Source organism: Acanthochromis polyacanthus, chromosome 4, assembly GCF_021347895.1.
Source record: "Acanthochromis polyacanthus isolate Apoly-LR-REF ecotype Palm Island chromosome 4, KAUST_Apoly_ChrSc, whole genome shotgun sequence".
In the NCBI taxonomy this organism is placed as follows: domain Eukaryota; kingdom Metazoa; phylum Chordata; class Actinopteri; family Pomacentridae; genus Acanthochromis; species Acanthochromis polyacanthus.
Genome location: NC_067116.1, coordinates 10,219,892 through 10,239,536, shown reverse-complemented (window position 1 = coordinate 10,239,536; position 19,645 = coordinate 10,219,892). Strand labels below are relative to the sequence as shown.

General features: G+C 43.9%; 1 protein-coding gene and 1 long non-coding RNA gene across 2 annotated transcripts in view; both read left to right on the top strand.

Moving 5' to 3' along the window:
• slc5a9 (solute carrier family 5 member 9) overlaps nt 1-19,645 on the top strand; it is a 47,501-nt gene that overhangs the window by 26,957 nt on the left and 899 nt on the right. The window contains exons 4-14 of the mRNA XM_051947347.1: nt 889-993; nt 2,390-2,554; nt 2,636-2,741; nt 11,533-11,613; nt 11,837-12,042; nt 14,998-15,133; nt 16,144-16,251; nt 17,435-17,585; nt 17,823-17,991; nt 18,380-18,595; nt 19,522-19,645. The exon at nt 19,522-19,645 is cut by the window's right edge and continues 899 nt beyond it. Coding sequence (XP_051803307.1) covers nt 889-993; nt 2,390-2,554; nt 2,636-2,741; nt 11,533-11,613; nt 11,837-12,042; nt 14,998-15,133; nt 16,144-16,251; nt 17,435-17,585; nt 17,823-17,991; nt 18,380-18,595; nt 19,522-19,645 — 1,567 coding nt within the window. The remainder of the gene's footprint in view (nt 1-888; nt 994-2,389; nt 2,555-2,635; nt 2,742-11,532; nt 11,614-11,836; nt 12,043-14,997; nt 15,134-16,143; nt 16,252-17,434; nt 17,586-17,822; nt 17,992-18,379; nt 18,596-19,521) is intronic.
• On the top strand, nt 3,836-4,410 carry LOC127533685 (uncharacterized). Its single transcript, XR_007941445.1, has 2 exons — nt 3,836-3,971; nt 4,077-4,410. It is a non-coding gene; the product is annotated as an uncharacterized LOC127533685 (long non-coding RNA).

Here is a 19,645-nt window from a genome sequence, read left to right as displayed (position 1 = left end):
CATCTGTTACTTAGTATACCAGTGGTTTCTTTCTTCTTCAGGACATCTATGGCCAGTGTTTGTGCAGCGGCTCTGATTGATTTTCCATCTTCTCTTATCTTCACAATTGCTTGTTTTTCATCCATAAACAGCTCTTTGGATTTCATGTTGGTTACACCTGAAGCTATAAATACAGTCTGTACAGGCAAACCCCAAACCTGAAGCTGAATGTAGACATTGAGCAGTATTTAGATGGCGTTATCTTCTAACTTGTGTATGAGATCCAGATGTAAGTACTTGGAAATAAAGCCTGAAATGTTGATCTCTCGTCGCATATTCATGATGAAGATGTCAAATCCAAATATTTTCAGTCTACAGCAAAAATAAAGGAATTGTCTTCACTGTTCGAATACTTTTGGAGGGGAATGTACATACATATGTAAACACGCAATTTAATTTTCTTTATTTTTTCTTTATTTATTACTTGTCTTTGATTTGTTTTAATTTATGAGTTGATTTCCTCCATAATCTGCATATTTGGATGTTATCCCAGGAAGGAATAACTGAATTGCATGTTTAATATTTCATGTCACAGAGAGGGAATTCACTTCAGAAATAAATAAAATAAAACTATGTTTTGAGAAGGCCTTGTGTGGTCGCACTACTTGACATTCCTATGCTGCTATGTTTTATTCTGATGTCACTCTTAGGGACGAAGTGGTTATTCTCTTGTAATCTTCCTTATTTACAGTGCAGGTTTGTTGTGGTATTACCCACTGCATCTTAACACTGACTTAATGGTTAAAGCATCTTTTAATCTCAGTGACCTAAAGCTTTGAACCTTTGTCAATAAATATAGCATAATATAACCTTCTCTTGATATTGTCTGTCATCTGTGTTCATTTACAGATCGGAGCCTCTCTGATGTCCAGTAATGTTGGAAGTGGTTTGTTTATTGGTCTAGCAGGAACAGGAGCAGCTGGAGGCATTGCAGTTGGAGGATTTGAATGGAATGTAAGAAACAGTGCAATTATATATAGGTGTGTGTGTGTGTGTGTGTGTGTGTGTGTGTGTGTGTGTGTGTGTGTGTGTGTGTGTGTGTGTGTGTGTGTGTGTGTGTGTGCTCAGGTGCTGGCTATACTTGTGGGGAACAAATGTCCCCACAACTGCAGGGAAACCGAAAGTTTTGCAGTTTATGAAGTAATAATTATAATATACCTCACGAGATCTCCAGCTTGCTTTTTCTTGTGAACATGTGGAGTACAAATTTGCAGATATGTGCATATACAGCAGGTTTTATCCTTTTTTAATCTTTCACTTTCAGTTATGACATTTCACTATTATGTAGCTAAACCCTGTGCCTCCTAGTATTCCACACAAGCTCTTTTAATGCGTTTTCCAAATTATGATTTATTTCAGTGCTCTGAAATAATTGTTACCTTCCACAGTCCAAAGACATCTATGGTAGGTTAATTGGGGATTCCAAATTGGGCAAAGGTTTGTGTGTGAGCATACACAGTTGTTTGTGTCTTTGTGTTAGCCCTGTGATGAAATGGCAACTTTTCCAGGATGTGATATGTGTAGAGAAAGAGTGGATGGATGTACCAGTATGCAGTCGAAGAGTGAAACTCTTTCAGAGTTGTTCTCTGTCTCAAGAGACCTCCTTTTGCTCGTCTCTTTTCATGCTCACAAAGTACTCAAGTGCTGCACTCAGATTTACAAATAGAATTCTTCTGTTAGTACTGTACCTCACAGCTAGAAGGTCCTGGGATCGCTTCTTGGCCTGAGGTCTTTCTGCGTGGAGCTTGCATTATCTCCCTGTGGGTCTGCATGGGGTTTCTCTGAGTACCCCCATTTCATCAAACAGTCCAAAAACATGCTGAGGTTAACTGGTGATTCTAAATTGTAGGTTTGAATGTGAGTATGCTTGTTTGTCTCTATGTGTAGCCCTGTGATAGACTGGTGACCTGTCCAGAGTGTCCCCTGCCTTCACCCTAAGTCAGCTGGTACAGACTTCAGCCCCTCTGCGACCCTACAGAGGATTAAGTGGTGTATAGATAATGAATAGAGTTCCACTGAGTGTTTCTTTATCTTCTTTGTACATGTTTGCCGATGATATTGATTTGATATTTACACGCCGACAAATTGAGGTGTGTTTTCCAAGCATTTCAACCATCTAATTATGTGGGTTCCAAAACCAGTTGGCTACACCGGGAATGATGTAGGTGTGGCCTGTGGAGTGGAGAAATGCTTACAATCTATAAGTATGTTTTGCATTTCTTATTTTGTGCAATGTAAACTTTGTGCTGTCTTTTGTGTATTTCAGTATATTTACAATAAGGCAAAATACAATATAAAACTAGACTCAAGAAAATGTGTTGTTATGACTTAAATGTGGGTGTGTCTGCAGGCAGCATGGGTTCTGGTAGCTCTGGGTTGGATCTTTATCCCTGTCTACATCTCTGCTGGAGTGGTCACAATGCCTGAATACCTGGCAAAACGTTTCGGAGGCCAGAGGATACGCATATACATGTCTGTTCTGTCACTCATTCTCTACATCTTCACCAAAATATCAGTAAGACACATATGTGGACATGTTTATGTAATATTTTGTCTACAGTGACATACAAATGATTAAACACAGTTTATTTTCTAGACAGATATTTTTTCAGGGGCATTGTTCATCCAGGTGTCACTGGGATGGAATCTCTATCTGTCCACAGGCATACTACTGCTGGTTACTGCTGTGTACACTGTAGCAGGTGCGCGCAAACACACACACACACACACACACACACACACACACACACACACACACACACACACACACACACACACACACACACATGCACGAACATACTTTCTGGCTAAGTTTGGGCATAAAACTATGAGGTTAGGTTTAGAGAAGTATTATGCCTTGGTAGACACTTACCATAGAGGTTGGTTAACTTTAAGCACCTTTGAAACTCCTCCTTCAATTTCTGGGTTACCAGGGGCCTGTTTCACGAAGCAGGTTCAAGAAACTCTGAGTTTCTTCTGCAACTCTGAGTTGATCTACTCTGAGATAGAAAACTCTGAGTTTTCGGTTTCACAACGGCTGATATGAGTTGGGTTAATTAACTCGGAGTAGGTTGACCCGGAGTCAAGCGCGTGCACCGCAACTCTGAAAAGACAGCATCAATGGAACCCCGATTCGACGAGTCACCATAGAAACGGGGAAGCGAAAGGCAGCGTTTTTGAACGGGAAGTTTTTAACGCGCTCATATGACGAGTTTGAACACGTTTTTAGAAAGAACTGCAACACCGCTGCAGCTGCAAAAGAGAGGGAGACAGCGTGGAGAACACTGCTGCCCGGATCAATGCGTAAGTTTAAATGTAGTCCTTTGTAATCGTAATAATATTACAGGGAATAACTGTCTGAATGGCAGCCTAGTAAGTTATTTCATTTACCGGTAGGTGAAATCTCGCGGGGGAGAAGCGCACGGGGCAGCAGCTTAAGATGAAATATAAAAACATTGTTCAAACAGGTCAGACCTCGGCATTATCTCATGGAGGTACTTCATGTTGATCATGTTTTACATTGTAAAGTAGCCTAAATATTAAGTGGCTGTTTGACTGTGCAGTTGTTTTATTCACACATAGCCTAAATGTCTGCATCCATATCATGTTCTGTTAAATAATTAAGCCTATTTAAACTAACACAAACTTCTGCTCAGCCAACAGAAAGAAAGCAGATGCCTGTAAAACGGGTGGAATAAAAGGTCATGGATGCATATATATATATGATTATTTAGTTCTCTTTTGTGTCTTTTTTTGTCTTTTGGCTCCTCCTTCACACCACAAGAGACCTTGTAAATTTTAAGTAGGCAACACTCCAAAGATTTATCCAAATGGCAGTTTAAGTGTACTGAAACATGTCACTGATCTAGGATGAAGAGGATGAAACTGTGTCTGCTACCTTTACAGAGGGGGCTCCAGAAAGGCATAAAGAGGTATGTTACTGATAGTTCTCTTCTCATTCACATTTTGGGTGGAATATAGAGTTGACATTTCGCCTACATTGAAGTATTGCACATTCTCATCCTTTTTTTTCACAGAGCATGGCTGGACAGCAGCAGGATGGTCCCTCAGCTTCCACTGCACAGACTGACACAGTGAGATGGATGTTCAGGAAACATTCATTCTGTGGAATTCATGTGCAACTGTATAATTTAATGTCCTCTATGTATTCCCAGTTATCAGTAAAACAGATTTACAAACTGCATTTGCTGAGAAAAATCCAAAAAACAGATTAGGAGGGCAGATCTGGAAATTGAAATACTGGAGCACAAGTTAGAGGTGGGTGATGGTCACAGGTGAATTATGTTAACTACTGGAACATTAACTGAACTATCTCTTTTATTTGTAGGAAATAAAGAAGACCAAATGAAATGTGTTTCATGTCTTTATTTGCTGTGGTGATGATGGTGACTTAAACTCTAAAGTGATTATTGCATACGGTGTCTCTGACTGCTCTGCTGTCCTGGATAGCTGCAGGTGGATGGGGTCATCATCTGGGTCTTCAGTTTGTAGGGCAGGGTGTTGCTCTCCTCTAATAGTGGTAATATTATGAAGAACAACACATGCCACAGTAATATCACAGGCCCTCTCAGGGGTCACCCTGAGGAGACGTAGGCTCTGGAAACGGGCTTTCAGCAGGCCTATGGTCATCTCCACCCGGGCTCTGGTCCTGCAGTGAGTCCGATTGAAGTTCTGTTGGGGGCCTGGTTCAGGGTCAGGGTATGAGGTCATCAGCCTGGGTTGGCATGGTAACCCCCGTCACCCAGCATAAGGCCATCAAACTCTCCTGTAATGTATAGTGGATACATCAGAGTATATTAAAGGAGACAAGACAATTCTATTGTGAAAATCTTTAGGCTGCTGACCACGCTGCAGTCTGTTGCTCAGGTTAGACTCTCCATAAATCCTGGAGTCATGAACAGACCCAGGTCACTTGGCCTCCACATTAGAAATGATGTATTCAGCATCACATATGATCTGGACAGTGCAGATAATGACAGATGTTGAACTATGATGCAGTCTTTAACATTTAGAAATAGTAGTCAGTCTACCTGTAGCCTACCTGCACATTTATGCTGTGAATGGACTTCCTATTCATGATGTGAGGGAGCTGTGATGGGGATGTGTGTGCATCTATCACAGTGGGAAATCCTAATAGAAATTAAAATGACTATTCCCAGTCTGAGGCTGCAGCACAATGTCATTAACAGAATATGATTTAAAATGAATTTAACAGATCTCTGCATCATTCACCTGTAATCCTGTGGAACTCCTCTTGATGTTCTGACAGGTTTGTGTCCACAATGATGGGTAAAAGTTGTTTCAAAGCCAGGAAAACTTTTCTGACTGTCCTGCATACAGTTGTCTTACTGTAGTGCTCTGTATCTCCGACATCATATAAAAAACTTTCACTTGCAAAGAACCGCAGCGCAACACACAATATCTGCTGGATGTGAGAGCATGACTGCGGCTGGTAATGTAAATGTAAGGACGGATTACGTTGTTTATGTAGATTATGGACTTGAAACGATTACGAAACGGTACCCTCCACCGTCAGGCCAGAGAGTAACACCAGAGCCGTCAGCATTCCACCTGCAGCAGCTGTCATGAACCGACAGGGCCTGCAGTTCCCCAACACGCTTACCCGAAGCCATAGCCAACAAAAAGGCAGTCTTCAACGACAGCCATTTCAAATCAGCCCGGTCCAGGGGTTCGAACGGAGCAGCCCGAAGGGACTCCAGCACGAGAGATAAATCCCAAGACGGAACCACCGGCCGTGTGGGAGGGCGGAGGCGGCGAGAACCTTTTAAAAAAGATGACACAGTCTTATCACTGCCAACGGTACAACCATTAAAACCATGATGCCAGCAAGAAATGGCGGCAACATATACCTTAAGGGTAGACGGCGAGCGACCCAGGTTGAAAAGTTCCTGTAAAAACTTCAAGATGAACGGCACAGGGCACTGGACAGCGTCAAGGTTCCTGTTCCGACACCACCTAACAAAAAATGTCCATCGACTGGCATACAACCGCCGAGTAGACGGTGCCCGGGCATTGGCAATAGTGCGGCCTATGTCCCCGTCATACTCAGAGAATGAGATCCCGGGCCCTGTTGCAGCCAAGCCCACAGCCGGAGCCGATCCGGATTCGGGTGCAATAACCTCCCCTCGAATTGGGACAGGAGGTCCTTCCTGGACGGCAGGGGCCTCGGCAAGCTGCAGCAGAGCCTGTGCAGCAGCAGAAACCATGTCCTGGCCGGGCAAAACGGGGCTATCAGTATCAAACGATGGCCCTCGTGAAAAACCCTGAGCAGCGTTGGCAAGATTAGCGGAACAGGTGGAAAAGCATACAGGAGAGTTCTGGGCCAATCGTGTGCCAGAGCATCCAGGCCCCGTGGAGCCGTGTTGTCCGCAAGGCTGAACCAGTCGGGACAATGCGTGGACTCCCTGGACGCAAACAGGTCCACTTCGGCCCTGCCGAAGGTCTGCCAGAGATGACACACCACCTCCGAGTGAAGTCTCCATTCCCCTGGTCGAGGCGTCCGCCGGGACAGGAAATCCGCCGACGTGTTCAGCACGCCTGGGATATGCATAGCTCTCAGGCTGGCCAGACGTGGAGCAGCCCAGGTCAGAATCCGCATGGTGAGCATCACCAATCCCAGAGACCGGGTGCCCCCCTGGTGATTGATATGGAACACCGCGCTCGTGTTGTCGGACCTCACCAAAACATGCCTGTTCTGTAGACATGGAAGAAAGTGCCGCAGCGCCAATTCTACCACCATCAACTCCAGAACATTGATATGAAGCCTCCGCTGCCAAGGCGCCCACACGCCTTGAACCATGTGGCCCTGCCATGTCGCTCCCCAACCTCGAACGGAGGCGTCTGTGTGGACCACCGCCCGGCGAGCTGGAACAGAGCCCATAGGCACCCCCTGAGTGATGAAGTGGCCCCTCCGCCACTGTGAGAGAGATTCGAGACAACGTCGGGACACATGGAGGCGCCTCCGCCTGTGATCGTGTCGTTCCGGATCGAGGTGCAAGCTGTTTAGCCACATCTGGAGTGGTCGAAGCGACAGTAGACCCAAAGGAACTACCGTCGACGCCGCCACTAACTTCCCCAGTAGGCGAAGGTACAGGACGTAAGGTGGAGCCCGTCCATGCTGGAACTGTGGGAGCATGTGCAAGATATCCCGAACTCTCTGAGGTGAGGGGCAAGCGGTCATGGTCCGCGAGTTCAGCACCATACCGAGAAAAGTCGTCACCTGTGTGGGCACCAGGTTGCTCTTCTCCACATTGATGCGCAAGCCTAGAGAGGCCACATGATCGAGTACAGTTCGAGTATCCTGAACAACTTCTTCGTGAGATGGGGCGCAGATCAGCCAGTCGTCCAGATAGGGCATGATCTTCAAGCCCCGAGCTTGCAGGGGTGACAGAGCCGCAGCAATGCAGCGGGAGAACACTCTGGGCGACAGGGAAAGGCCGAAAGGAAGGACGTGGAACTGATAGTGCCGCCCTCAAAAAGCAACCGCCAATGTGGATGTGCAATTGGGACATGAAAATATGCGTCCTTTAAATCTATCGACGTGAACCAGTCCCCTGGGTTGATTGCCTGGAGGACATGGGGGATGCGCAACATTTTGAACGGAAGTACTTTTAAAAAGGCGTTCAGACCGCAAAGGTCGAGTACGGGGCGCAAGTCACCCATCTTTTTCGGAACAAGGAAGTATTGGGAATAAAAGCCCCCTGGATCCAGCAGGGGGTCCACAGGCACTATAGCACCCTTGGCCAGCAAGGCACCAATTTCGGTCTCCAGTGTCCGTGCCCTGACCGGGTCTCGGATAACGGTAACCTTCACCCGGCCATGAACGGGAGGCCGGCGGCGGAACTGAATACGATAACCGCGGGTCAGTGTGGCGAGTACCCAGGCGTCTGGGGTGTGGGCGGCCCAGAGTCTGAGTTGACCCGGGGTAAAATATCCGACCGCCGGCCGTAGAGTCTCATTTGCGTGCCCCCTGCCCTCTTGAGGGCTTGGGGGGGGCACTGGTATGACTGTCCAGTCCTCGAGGGGCGGGAAGACATAGCCGAACCCTGCAACCTCCGTTCGGGAACCGGCCTATAGTCCTGGTGACGGGACACAACAAAGGGGTTCGATGTGGCCGAGGGGTACCCCCGTGAAGACGATGAGGTAGATCCCGAACCCCCACGGGAAGGCAGACGCGTTCGAAGACCCACCAACTGGCGTCTCGTGCGGTTCGCCTGTGCTGTGCACTCCAAGGCCTCCAGCGCAGCCGCTCCAAACAACTCACCAGGAACCACCGGTACACTCCGCAAAGTCCATCTGCTCGGCTCCGAAAGCGGAGATTGCGCCAACCAAACTTGGCGTCGAGTCTGTACGAGAGTGGACATGAGACGCCCGAGCTCCCTAGACATAAGGGCAAAAGCCTGCAGGGAAGCATCCATCAGGCCCCGTGGTGACGGCTCAACGGAGCCCCGGTCCAATGACGCCGAAAGGCCCAACATGAGATGTGACAGAGAGTTACCGATACGACCCATGCGGGCGCCCATGTCATATGCCTTGCAGAGTAAGTCGTCCGTAATCCTACACTGAGGCCGAGGACATCTAGCATTAGTGCGAAGTGTCTCCTCCAGATGCACTATAAGGGACGCAATGGCCGGTTCCACAGCAGGCATATGACCGAGGCCATACTTGTCAGCATCGTGCATAGAAGCCAGTGCACGGCCGTCGGAAGTGCGCCTGGAGAAGGCTTTATTGTCTGTCCAGCAGACATGTAGCTCCTTCACATACTCCTGAGAAGGAGGAACAGCAAAAGGCATGGAGGCTTGTTGGCGACTGAAGAAGGCGCTGGACTGGGCCTGTTGAGCACGGGGTACATCGAGACCCAAGCGGGTAAGGGCAGTTGCTATAGCCACAGACACGGATTCCTCTCCCGTGCCCAGGGAGCCCGTTGATGCATGAGACCCAGCCTCAGACACCCGGGAACTCAATGTGTCACAATCGTCCTGAAACTGCGTATCGGACGCGGCAACAGAGAGTGCATCATCATGTAAGGGCGGTTCATGTTCATGTGGAACATCCACAGTGCGTCCAGCATCAGACTGAAGATTCTGAAGCAGAGCCTTCATCTGAGCGAGCTCCAATGACAAAGAGTCCACTTTACTGGATAACTTACTCTGAGAGGCTGCCTTCCATCTCTTCCTCGGCCGATCCTGAGCCTCAGAGGAAGAACGCTTGCCGTGCGCCGGGGGTTGGCTGGCCGGCATCTCAGCAGATGAAGAAGCCCAATCAGGGGGATCCTCAAACTCCGCCAGTCGAGCATCCTTCACCGCCCGCGGCATAACCATGCAGTCGGTGCAAGAATTGCCGGTGAGGGCATCCCGCAGATGATCCACGCCAAGGCAGGCGGGACACAAAACATGGCCATCCTCCGATTGTAGCGGAGTCAAGCAGTCTTTGCAGCACAGATGCTCCATCAAAGCTTCAACCCAACACTAAAAATAGTGAGGGTATACACAATCGAGTCAGGTCGAGCAGAAAACGCCACCGGTGACTCTAAAAAAGCGGAGCAGCGGTCACAAACTGGGTCGAGCAGAAAACGCCACTTGCAGTCAGCGACAGCCCAATATACAACCGAAAAACAGTTCCAAATGACAAAAAGAAGACCGCGTAAAACCGTAAAGAGAACTACAGCAAAAGGAAAGCGAGCTGAATGCAAACGTAATGAAAATGCGGTTATAAACGGCAAAAGCCAATAAACAGGCCGTAAAGGCAACAAAACAATGAAACAGCACACACAAGGTGGCAATACAAAGCAAATCTAACGATAGCAAGGCAACGGCGAGAAATAGAGAAATGCAACTCACCAGTAGTGGCTGGAGAGACGAAAAAAGTTGTAAACCAGCCCTTGTGCAGCCATTGTGCAGCCCTTGGAGGGCGAGAACACTTGCAGCACCGACCTTACCAGTCACAGGGCTTCCAGCAACAAACAGTGACTGGAGAGTAGTGTAGTCAGCTGAAAACGCTCACAATCACACATACCAAACCTGTGCGCGAGAAGGTGAAAAGGGACTGAGCTCCCGGTGTCACGTGACTATATAGGTTCACGTGAGCCACCGGGAGGTCACATGTGACTTTGTTGTCATTAATACTCGACCTGCGCAAGCGTAAGAATGATCATCCAGTGCTTTATGCACTGCCTCTGGCGGTCAGTAGGGATAAAATAGAACTCGAGGTTTTCTCAGATAAACCTGCTGCCGACCAGATTAAAGTCATAGAGTCTGTTACTGCGGTAACTGACCGAGAGTTTAAGTTACCCCTCTTTGTGAAACAGGCTCGAGTTACCCCTCTGTCTCAGGGTTAAGTTACCTCGCTTCATGAAACGGAAAACTCTGAGTTTCCCTCATTTCAGGGTTAAGAAACTCAGAGTTTTCAGTGAACCTGCTTCATGAAACAGGCCCCAGGTTGACAATTCCCTTCCCATTGAATACATGATTGGTTGGCTGAAAAAGAGCAACAACAAAATTAATGGAAAAGATACACTGATTACAAATACATATATAATTTTGTGATGCATTACACACTAATCTAATTTGACAGAAAACAAATTGCCTTTAAAATGTAACATAATATGCCTTTTAGTTGTCAAAGAACATTACTCTGTGTAGACAGGATTGCAAAATGGCTGCTGCAAAAAAAGCTGATGACAGATAGCCACTCCAACTCAAAGATGGAATTGTTTAAAACTCTATTCACATGTGGGTGCAGCTGCTCACATGAGTTAATGGGGAGTTCAGCTGGTAACAGAAGAATTGCAGTGAGACAGACGTGGAGTTTCAGGGAGCAGTCTGAGTCATCAGCTGGCTCAGTCAGAGCTTGCTAAGGTTCTAATGTTGTACTGCAATAACAACAGTGTGGAGTGCTTAACACATTCTGCATTCATCTGCTTTTGAAAAGCAGCAAACTGTTTCTGCTCTTATATTTCCTCATGAATAGTTGTTTAGTAGTCAGTTAGACTGAGGTGGGAGTCTTGACATCATTACTATCTCTAAGTAAATTTTAAACATGCTCCCATCTGTTAATGAGTCTTCATTCATACTTGCTACTCAGAGCTGGCTTGGCAGCTTCAATGCATTTTAAAAAACAGGCCTATTATAAACAAATGAAACATGTGCTAATATAGTCCATACAAGGTATGATCCTTTTCACTGAAGAGGGGGGCAGAGCAACTGGTAACTGCACTCAACTCAAGCATATCCAACATAGTGAATCTCAAAGAATTATATTTATCTGCACTCTCAGTCTCTCACTGACAGGAGCACACAATTAATCCTTTCCTTTTTCAGTATGCACAGCTGAGAGAACTGTGCTTTGGTATATTCTTATATTATTTATTATATATTTTGATTGTGTTGTCCACAATTTCTCTAAAGCTAAGATACAGTGTGCTAAATAACATAAAATCTTATGTGTCTTCAGGTGGTTTGGCAGCAGTCATATACACGGATGCACTCCAGACTTTGATCATGGTTGGGGGCGCTTTTGCACTCATGTTCATAGGTAGGGCATGCACACAGTCTATAAACGGACAGTTGACTTTGATGGTGGCTGATATTTTATGCTAATTCCCAATAAGTATTACTCAATGAACATTTTACATCCCAAAAAATAAATAACTTTTTAACCTTTTTCGCTCAGTGTTCTCTGTGCTTCAGGTTGGACTGTCACATTTGGTTTCATCAGTAAATGTGTGTGTGTGTGTGTGTGTGTGAGTATTTTCCAGCATTCTCCAAGGTTGGCTGGTACGAGGGCCTTGTGGATCGCTACATGTCAAGTTTTCCCTCAGTGACAGTTGCCAACACCACCTGCCACATTCCTCGTAATGATGCCTTCAACATCTTCAGAGACCCTGTGTCAGGTGATATACCCTGGCCAGGTTTAGTGTTTGGGCTCACTATACTGGCTACATGGGTCTGGTGCACAGATCAGGTAAACACGAACACATGTACAGTAGTTCATAGAAATGTGAGTGAGAATAACTGGTGGAGGGGGTGGTTTTAAAACACTGATAACCATTAGGATTTTTCTGAAATTATGGTGGTCTTAGGTGCAAAGCGCAACAACAAAACAATAACAGACCATTTCACAGAGAGCACCGCAACACAAGTACAGTACATGACACAGAAGTTGCCATCATGTTGTCCAAATTTAATCGGATCAGAGCCTGATGAATATTTTAGATACATTTAAAGCTGGTGCACCTGCTGCTCGGTATTAATGGTGGAAGTTCAGTGCCTCACGACAGTCAAGTGAAAGAAATGATCAAACTAAATATATGAAAGAGACAGCAGCAGCCTCGGTATTTTCAAAAGATTATATTTACTTCTTTTTCCACAATACAGTGTCCACATTTAGCTATCCCCAAAACCCTCGCATGAATTTCTTCATTAATTAATTGTCTGCTTATCTGTGCAAAACTATACAGTATCAGTTTCAAGATTGGACACACATGCTCATTTAGAGCTCTTTATTTTTTTAAACTATTTTCTACAATGTAAATGGTCTGTATTTGTTAGGATTCTGCCCCAGTGTCTGCCCTTGTGTCCTTTTCCCATTTTTTCTTCCCTTGTTGTCTTGTTTCTTTGGCTTCCCCTGTCTGCTGCACCCTGCCTACTGTTTGCCGTCAGCTGATGCAATCAAGTCAAACTCATTTCACCTGGTCCCCTGCTCTGCCTTTGCCTTCAGTCTTCGCTGGCTCATTGTAGGATTCCAGCCCGATCTCACGAGGATTCGTGAAACTGTCACGTAAGTTTTAGTTTCGGTTTCGTGCGCACCAACACGATTTCGTCATGTTTTTCGTGCCGCTCACCACGAAATGCGCACCAATGTATTTTAAACGGCGGACTTTTCGTGCCACTCAGAACGTATTTCAAAAGAATGTGTATATTATATTTTTAATGTAAAACCGTGGCGAATCCAACGCTATATTTTGCATGACATCGTTCCTAAACATAACCCTAACCATAACCCTAACCATAAGCCGGTGGTACACTTACCAATTTGCATAGGAATTTCAAGAATGGCCGGCGGCCGGCGGCCGCAAACGCGATCACACAAGCAGTATACGCCGATGGACAGCTTAGATCGTCATGAATCCGCCGGTATAAACCACTTTCAGATGTGATTACCACAGCGAAAAACATTTCGTGGTGAGCGGCACGAAAAACATGACGAAATCGTGTTGGTGCGCGCGAAACCGAAACTAAAACTTACGTGACAGTTTCACGAATCCCCGTGAGACCGGGTTGAGGATTCATACGCTGCTTCAGACTCCGCTCCCCCGCTTCCTCTATACCTCTGGATTACTTTGCTTTTCCCCGCGTTTGTGGATTTACACCTTTTGGACTCTGTTGTTTTTTTGATTTGGACTTCAGTTTGTTTCCGCCTTCAGTTATAGTTCCCTTGTGTGTGAGTATTTTTCCTCAGCCCTTTTGTTTAGTTTCCTTTCAGTCACTTCAGTCTGGTTTTCAGCTTGTTGTAGTTTGATTCTTACTTAATAAAACCCCTTTTTCTTTAACTTCTGTTGCCTGTCTGTTGTGTCTGCGCTTGGGTTCTAAACGCCCCACTTCCTGACAAGTATTTATATAGCGCTTTACTAAACCTGAAACAATACCCAAAGTGCTTTACATGATGCATCACATTCACCCATTCACACACTGATGGCGGAAGCTGCCATGCAAGGCGCTAACCACGATCCATCAGGAGTAGTTAGGGGTTCGGTGTCTTGCTCAGGGACACCTGGACGTGAGCTCTCCAGGTCAGGATCAAACCAGCAACCCTCTGGTTACAAGACGGCAACTGTGCACACTGAGCCATGCCACCCCATATAGAACAAAGTTGACGAGACTAAAGCTATGAAAGAAGATATTTGGAAAAAAGTCTCCAACATAATTCCATATGTGTTCTTTTATAGTTTTGATGCCTTCAGTATACAATGTACAGAATAATTAAATAAAAAAAAACATTGAATGAGAAAGTGTGTCCCAACTTTTGACTGGTGATGTATGTCCAAACTTCTGTCAACTCTTCTGCCCAAGGTGAAGACAACATGAACTGTTTGATTTTGGGTTTGCAAAATAAAAGATGGGTACTTTGAGGGATCTAAAATTGAACATATATTTTGTTTGGTTTACACTTTTTTCTTTACTACATATCCAAATATCTTCTTTCATAGCTTTAGTCTCGTCAACTTTGTTCTATATGGGGTGGCATGGCTCAGTGTGCACAGTAGCCGTCTTGTAACCAGAGGGTTGCTGGTTTGATCCTGACCTGGAGAGCTCACGTCCAGGTGTCCCTGAGCAAGACACCGAACCCCTAACTACTCCTGATGGATCGTGGTTAGCGCCTTGCATGGCAGCTTCCGCCATCAGTGTGTGAATGGGTGAATGTGATGCATCATGTAAAGCACTTTGGGTATTGTTTCAGGTATAGTAAAGCGCTATATAAATACTTGTCAGGAAGTGGGGCGTTTAGAACCCAAGCGCAGACATAACAGACAGGCAACAGAAGTTAAAGAAAAAGGGGTTTTATTAAGTAAGAATCAAACTACAACAAGCTGAAAACCAGACTGAAGTGACTGAAAGGAAACTAAACAAAAGGGCTGAGGAAAAATACTCACACACAAGGGAACTATAACTGAAGGCGGAAACAAACTGAAGTGTTTAGTTAGAAAGTTTAGTAAGTAAAAGTGTAAGGTTTCTCACTGAAACAAAAAATAATTGCACTATCTTTATAATCCATTAAAGTGAAAACAAAACAGCCAAAGAGACAAACATTTCTTTCTAATAATACCAAAAGTACAAAAATCTGTTAGACTGCAATCATATATTATAATAGACCTGATGATACTCATAACGGTGTCTGGATGTATGTTTGCATGTGCAGGTTATAGTCCAGAGGTCTCTGTCAGCCAAATCTTTGTCTCATGCCAAGGCAGGCAGTGTGTTGGGAGGCTATCTCAAGCTGCTGCCCATGTTCTTTATTGTGATGCCAGGCATGATAAGCCGGGCACTGTTCCCAGGTCAGTCTGTCTACGTTTCTCAGTGGGACTGTCGTATCTGTTCTAATAATTGTTGATATTATTAAATTAATTATCAATTAAATAATTATTGCTATTTTAAACACATTGTTAATACTGTTTGAACATACACCCCTGTCCCATTCTTGGTATACCTTGGTATACCCATAGACTGTATATAAAGTGGACGTAGCATCTGGCTCCAAAATTGAAGCCCACCCGGAAGTGTCAAAAACTTGCAATATCACGCCGTCCGCTAGGGTTGGCTCCGAAAAGCTTTTACTCCATAGACCCCAATTCATTTTTGGAAAAAATAAAATTTGATAGACTGATTTTCTACAGCTCAGGATTTTTTCCCGTTAGTTTTCATGGTCAAAATGAGAGATCAGGTGGCCGATCTTAAAATAAATCAATACTGAATTTTAAATAAATCGTTAAAGTTGGTGGAGCCAGGGGGAGTGGCTATATTTGATTGACAGTCCCATAGACTGGTCCTGCCCCGAGTTGCTCTCCGGTCCAGCCTTTTTGATGACGCTTTTTACGTCACTAGCTCCAAACCAGGAAGTAGCAAAATCCGGGCTTCATTTTCTCGGCGTTGAAACCAACGGGTGACGTCACGGTTAGTTCATGCCTGGGTATACCCAATACAATCCAACAATCAGATCTACTGTAAAGTCTATAGATTATCATGTTTGCTGACACTGTCTTATGCTGGCAGGTAGCACTGTACAGCATTATATTAAAACGTATCTCCAGAATTATTGCCTTTAATTTTTGTACCCGAGGTGGAAAAACCTTAAAGCACAAAAACTGTTGTATAAAGAGTTGTTTAGGTTTTGGTTTGTTCCAGCACAGTTTTTAAATAGTAAAACTTGAACAAATACCTGTACAATTATTTAAAAAACAAACACAAAAATCAAATGAAAAGCAATTGCTACTTTGTCTGTTTTTGTAACTCATTAAGGTTTTACATATTCTTTCATCCCTTCTCTGTGTTTCTTGTGTATATTTAGATGAAGTTGCTTGTGTGGATCCAGTAGTGTGTCAGAGTGTGTGTGGATCTTCAGTTGGTTGCTCCAACATTGCTTATCCTAAACTAGTGGTAGAGCTAATGCCTGTGGGTGAGTCACACACATTACATACAATTTCAACACTGTTTTTGAATTCTGCCATTACTTAAACAATTCATACCACTCAAACATAGAGTAAGGGTTATATCCTTCAATAACAAGATAAAGAAATGGCAGCAAATAACAAGCTGTTATAGCAGAGGTAATTGTTGTGTAGCTCTTTTCTTTGGTAAGGATAAGGATAAACTTTGTTAAGCCTGTCGGTTTTGACCCACTAAACTTCATTTGTACCTTAATGGATGTTTGCTACAAGAGACTGCAGGGACAACAACATTAGCATCAAAAACAAAAACAACAGTTCTGAGATGTTACTGAACAGGTCACGAAGCACAGTAAACCAATTCTGGCATCTGCCCATCAACTTTTTATTCACCACTGTATCATTTGTATAGTTGTGGGGGTCTTGGAGTCAATCCCAGTTGACTTAGGGTGAAGGCAGGGGACACTGGACAGGTCACCAGTCCTTCACATGGCTACACATAAAGGCAAACCATCACACTCACATTCACACCTATAGACAATTTAGAATCACCAATTAACTTCAGCATGTCTTTGGAAGCCAGAGAATATGGTGAAATCCCACGCAGGCACAGGAAGATAATGTAAAATTGAACCCAGGACCTTCTAGCTGTGAGGTAACAGTACTAACCACTGAGTCACTGTTCAGGCCGAGAATGACTATAGTTGTGAATCTCACATAAGTACTCAAGTGCGAAGTAAGACATTCTTTGTCTTAAATTAGATATTAAATATATTTAAATGTATTAATATATAGACTTTATTGTAAGACTCTATTTATGATATGAGCAGAACATAAACTGCCTAAAAATATAATGCTTTGTTAGAAATTAAAGTTTTGTTATTAGTGGTAAGAATCTTTCTTCATTCATCTTTATGCATCAACATTGAGCCAAAAATCTAGTAGATTGCCACTTAAAGATTTGTCTGTTAATTTTAACAAGACAATTAGCGCCAATGCTGTCCATCCTGCTTTAAAAATGCACAACTGCAACTCCAACAAATTTATGGCCACAAAAGTTAAGCACAACGTGCTGCATCCCTTTTAGCCAATTTGCATGCTTAGGCAGAGTTATGGAACCTTGAATAGAGGTATGTCAACGTAAAAATATTTGACCTGATATATTCCTGTGCCATCTTTTATTCTTTTTTGCAGGTCTTCGTGGTCTGATGCTGGCAGTAATGTTAGCTGCACTGATGTCATCTCTAACATCAATTTTTAACAGTAGCTCCACTCTGTTTACTCTGGACCTCTACCACAAGACCAGGCCTAAAGCTTCTGAGAGGGAACTCATGATAGTTGGAAGGTAGGGGTGTAAAGATTAGCTTGTACATTACAGAAAACCAATACCAGAGTAAGAGATTCTACTACATAAACGTGCAACTGACCTCGCCCAGATTCACAAAAAGTTGATATGATTGACCTTCCCAAGTATTATGTCTTTTTACAATCTGAATGCACGTGTGTGTGTGTGTGTGTGTGTGTGTGTGTGTGTGTGTGTGTGTGTGTGTGTGTGTGTGTGTGTTTGAATGTGTATTTTCAGGGTGTTCATTCTTTTCTTGGTGTGTGTTAGCCTGTTATGGATTCCAATTGTCCAAACAGCCAACAGTGGACAGCTGTTTGATTACATTCAGTCAATGACAAGCTTTCTAGCACCGCCCATTACTGCTGTATTCCTAATGGCTATCCTCTGGCCACGTGCCAACGAGCAGGTTGGTGTCTCTCTCTCTCTCTGTCTCTCTTAAAAGCACTTGTCCAATTTTTAATTTTATCTTGTGTATTTCCTTTTACTAATAATAGGAAGATATACTCTGATATACTTTCTATCCCACATAAAATTGTGGTTTTGATTTATTCTGTGACTCAGCATAAATCCACCCCTTATGGTGAGCAAAGGACAAATGCACAGTTTATTTGAATGTAACATGCTTTCACATTCCTCACAGTCAATTATGTCAGTTTTCTTATTTATGCAGTCTCATTGGCTCTGGGCCTCCCTAGAGAGCTTCAAACCAAATTTGATGTCTTCTCTAGTTCCTGAGAAAGACAGAGGCAAATCATTTTTATTTTATTATCTTTTTTTTTTTTTTTTTTTTGCAGGGTGCATTCTGGGGTCTGATGACTGGACTAGTGGTAGGACTTATCCGCATAATTTTGGAATTCTCCTATATTCTACCTTCCTGTGGTCAGCCTGATCATCGGCCTACCGTCCTGTCTGATGTCCACTACCTGTACTTTGCTCTTATCCTATTTGCTCTCACATGCCTTATCATTGTTGCTGTCAGCTTGGCCACAGCCCCAATATCTGAAGAACATGTAAGGAACACACCGCAGACATGTTTTGTTTACAATTATTTTGATTTATTATTCTTACCTTTAGAGTGAAAAACAGACAAATTAGTATTGTGCCACACATGAGCTTCAAATACAGTTACAGGTATCTGCATGTTCTCCAGATATGCAAAGGCAGAGTAGAACCTTTCTTGTACTTAAACCTATCAATAATTAGTGCAAAAATAATCAGTCTGTAAATAACAGAGGTGTTCACCAGCCTGAGCTCTGAGTTAACAAAGCATATCATTCACTTTGGATAAATGTTGCTAGAGTTGTTCAGTTGTAAAACAATCTAAATAAGGAAACCACAGTAATCAAGACCCACATTTCCTTTGTTCGGAACTTAAAATCTATAACCTGATGCTCCCTCGGATTTGACTTTTAAAAACCTTACAATAAGCTTTTGAGTTATTTCACTGTATTTTACAAACTCGCAAATCTATAACATCACTCTTTAAGACTACAGCATGGTCATAATAAATTGTATTATGTGTAGTTTAGTAGATAACTGAAGGAAACAGTGACATGAAGACAAGATGCTATTTATTTATTTTCCTTTGTATTTTTCATTAGACACTATATCAGGTAAGTGCTCATTTGTGGTGTGCCAGACATCAGCTTATGTATTCATTGTAGTAATATCTGAAATGTGATGTTATATCCACTGCACTAGTTACAACTTACAGTGTGCTTACTAATCTGTGAGTATGACATATTAAAACTCTGTCTGACACTCCTTATGAAGTACCTGTAGCCTGTATTTGCAAGAGCTGAAAACACAATCAAAATGCTGAATTTGTTGTGTAAACAGGAAAAGGTCTAGTCCACAGTATAATGTGAACCTGTAGTAAATGGTAACTTTGCCAGTTTATGTCATTTTGTGCCTGGTTTGCTTTTCTCTCCTTTAGCTGCGCAGGCTGACCTGGTGGTCCAGACACTGCCTTGAGCCACGGATTGATCTCACAGGTCCCCAGATGACGTCTGACCCGGTGAACTTTGACCTCAATTCTGACTCTGACCGCTTGCCAGATT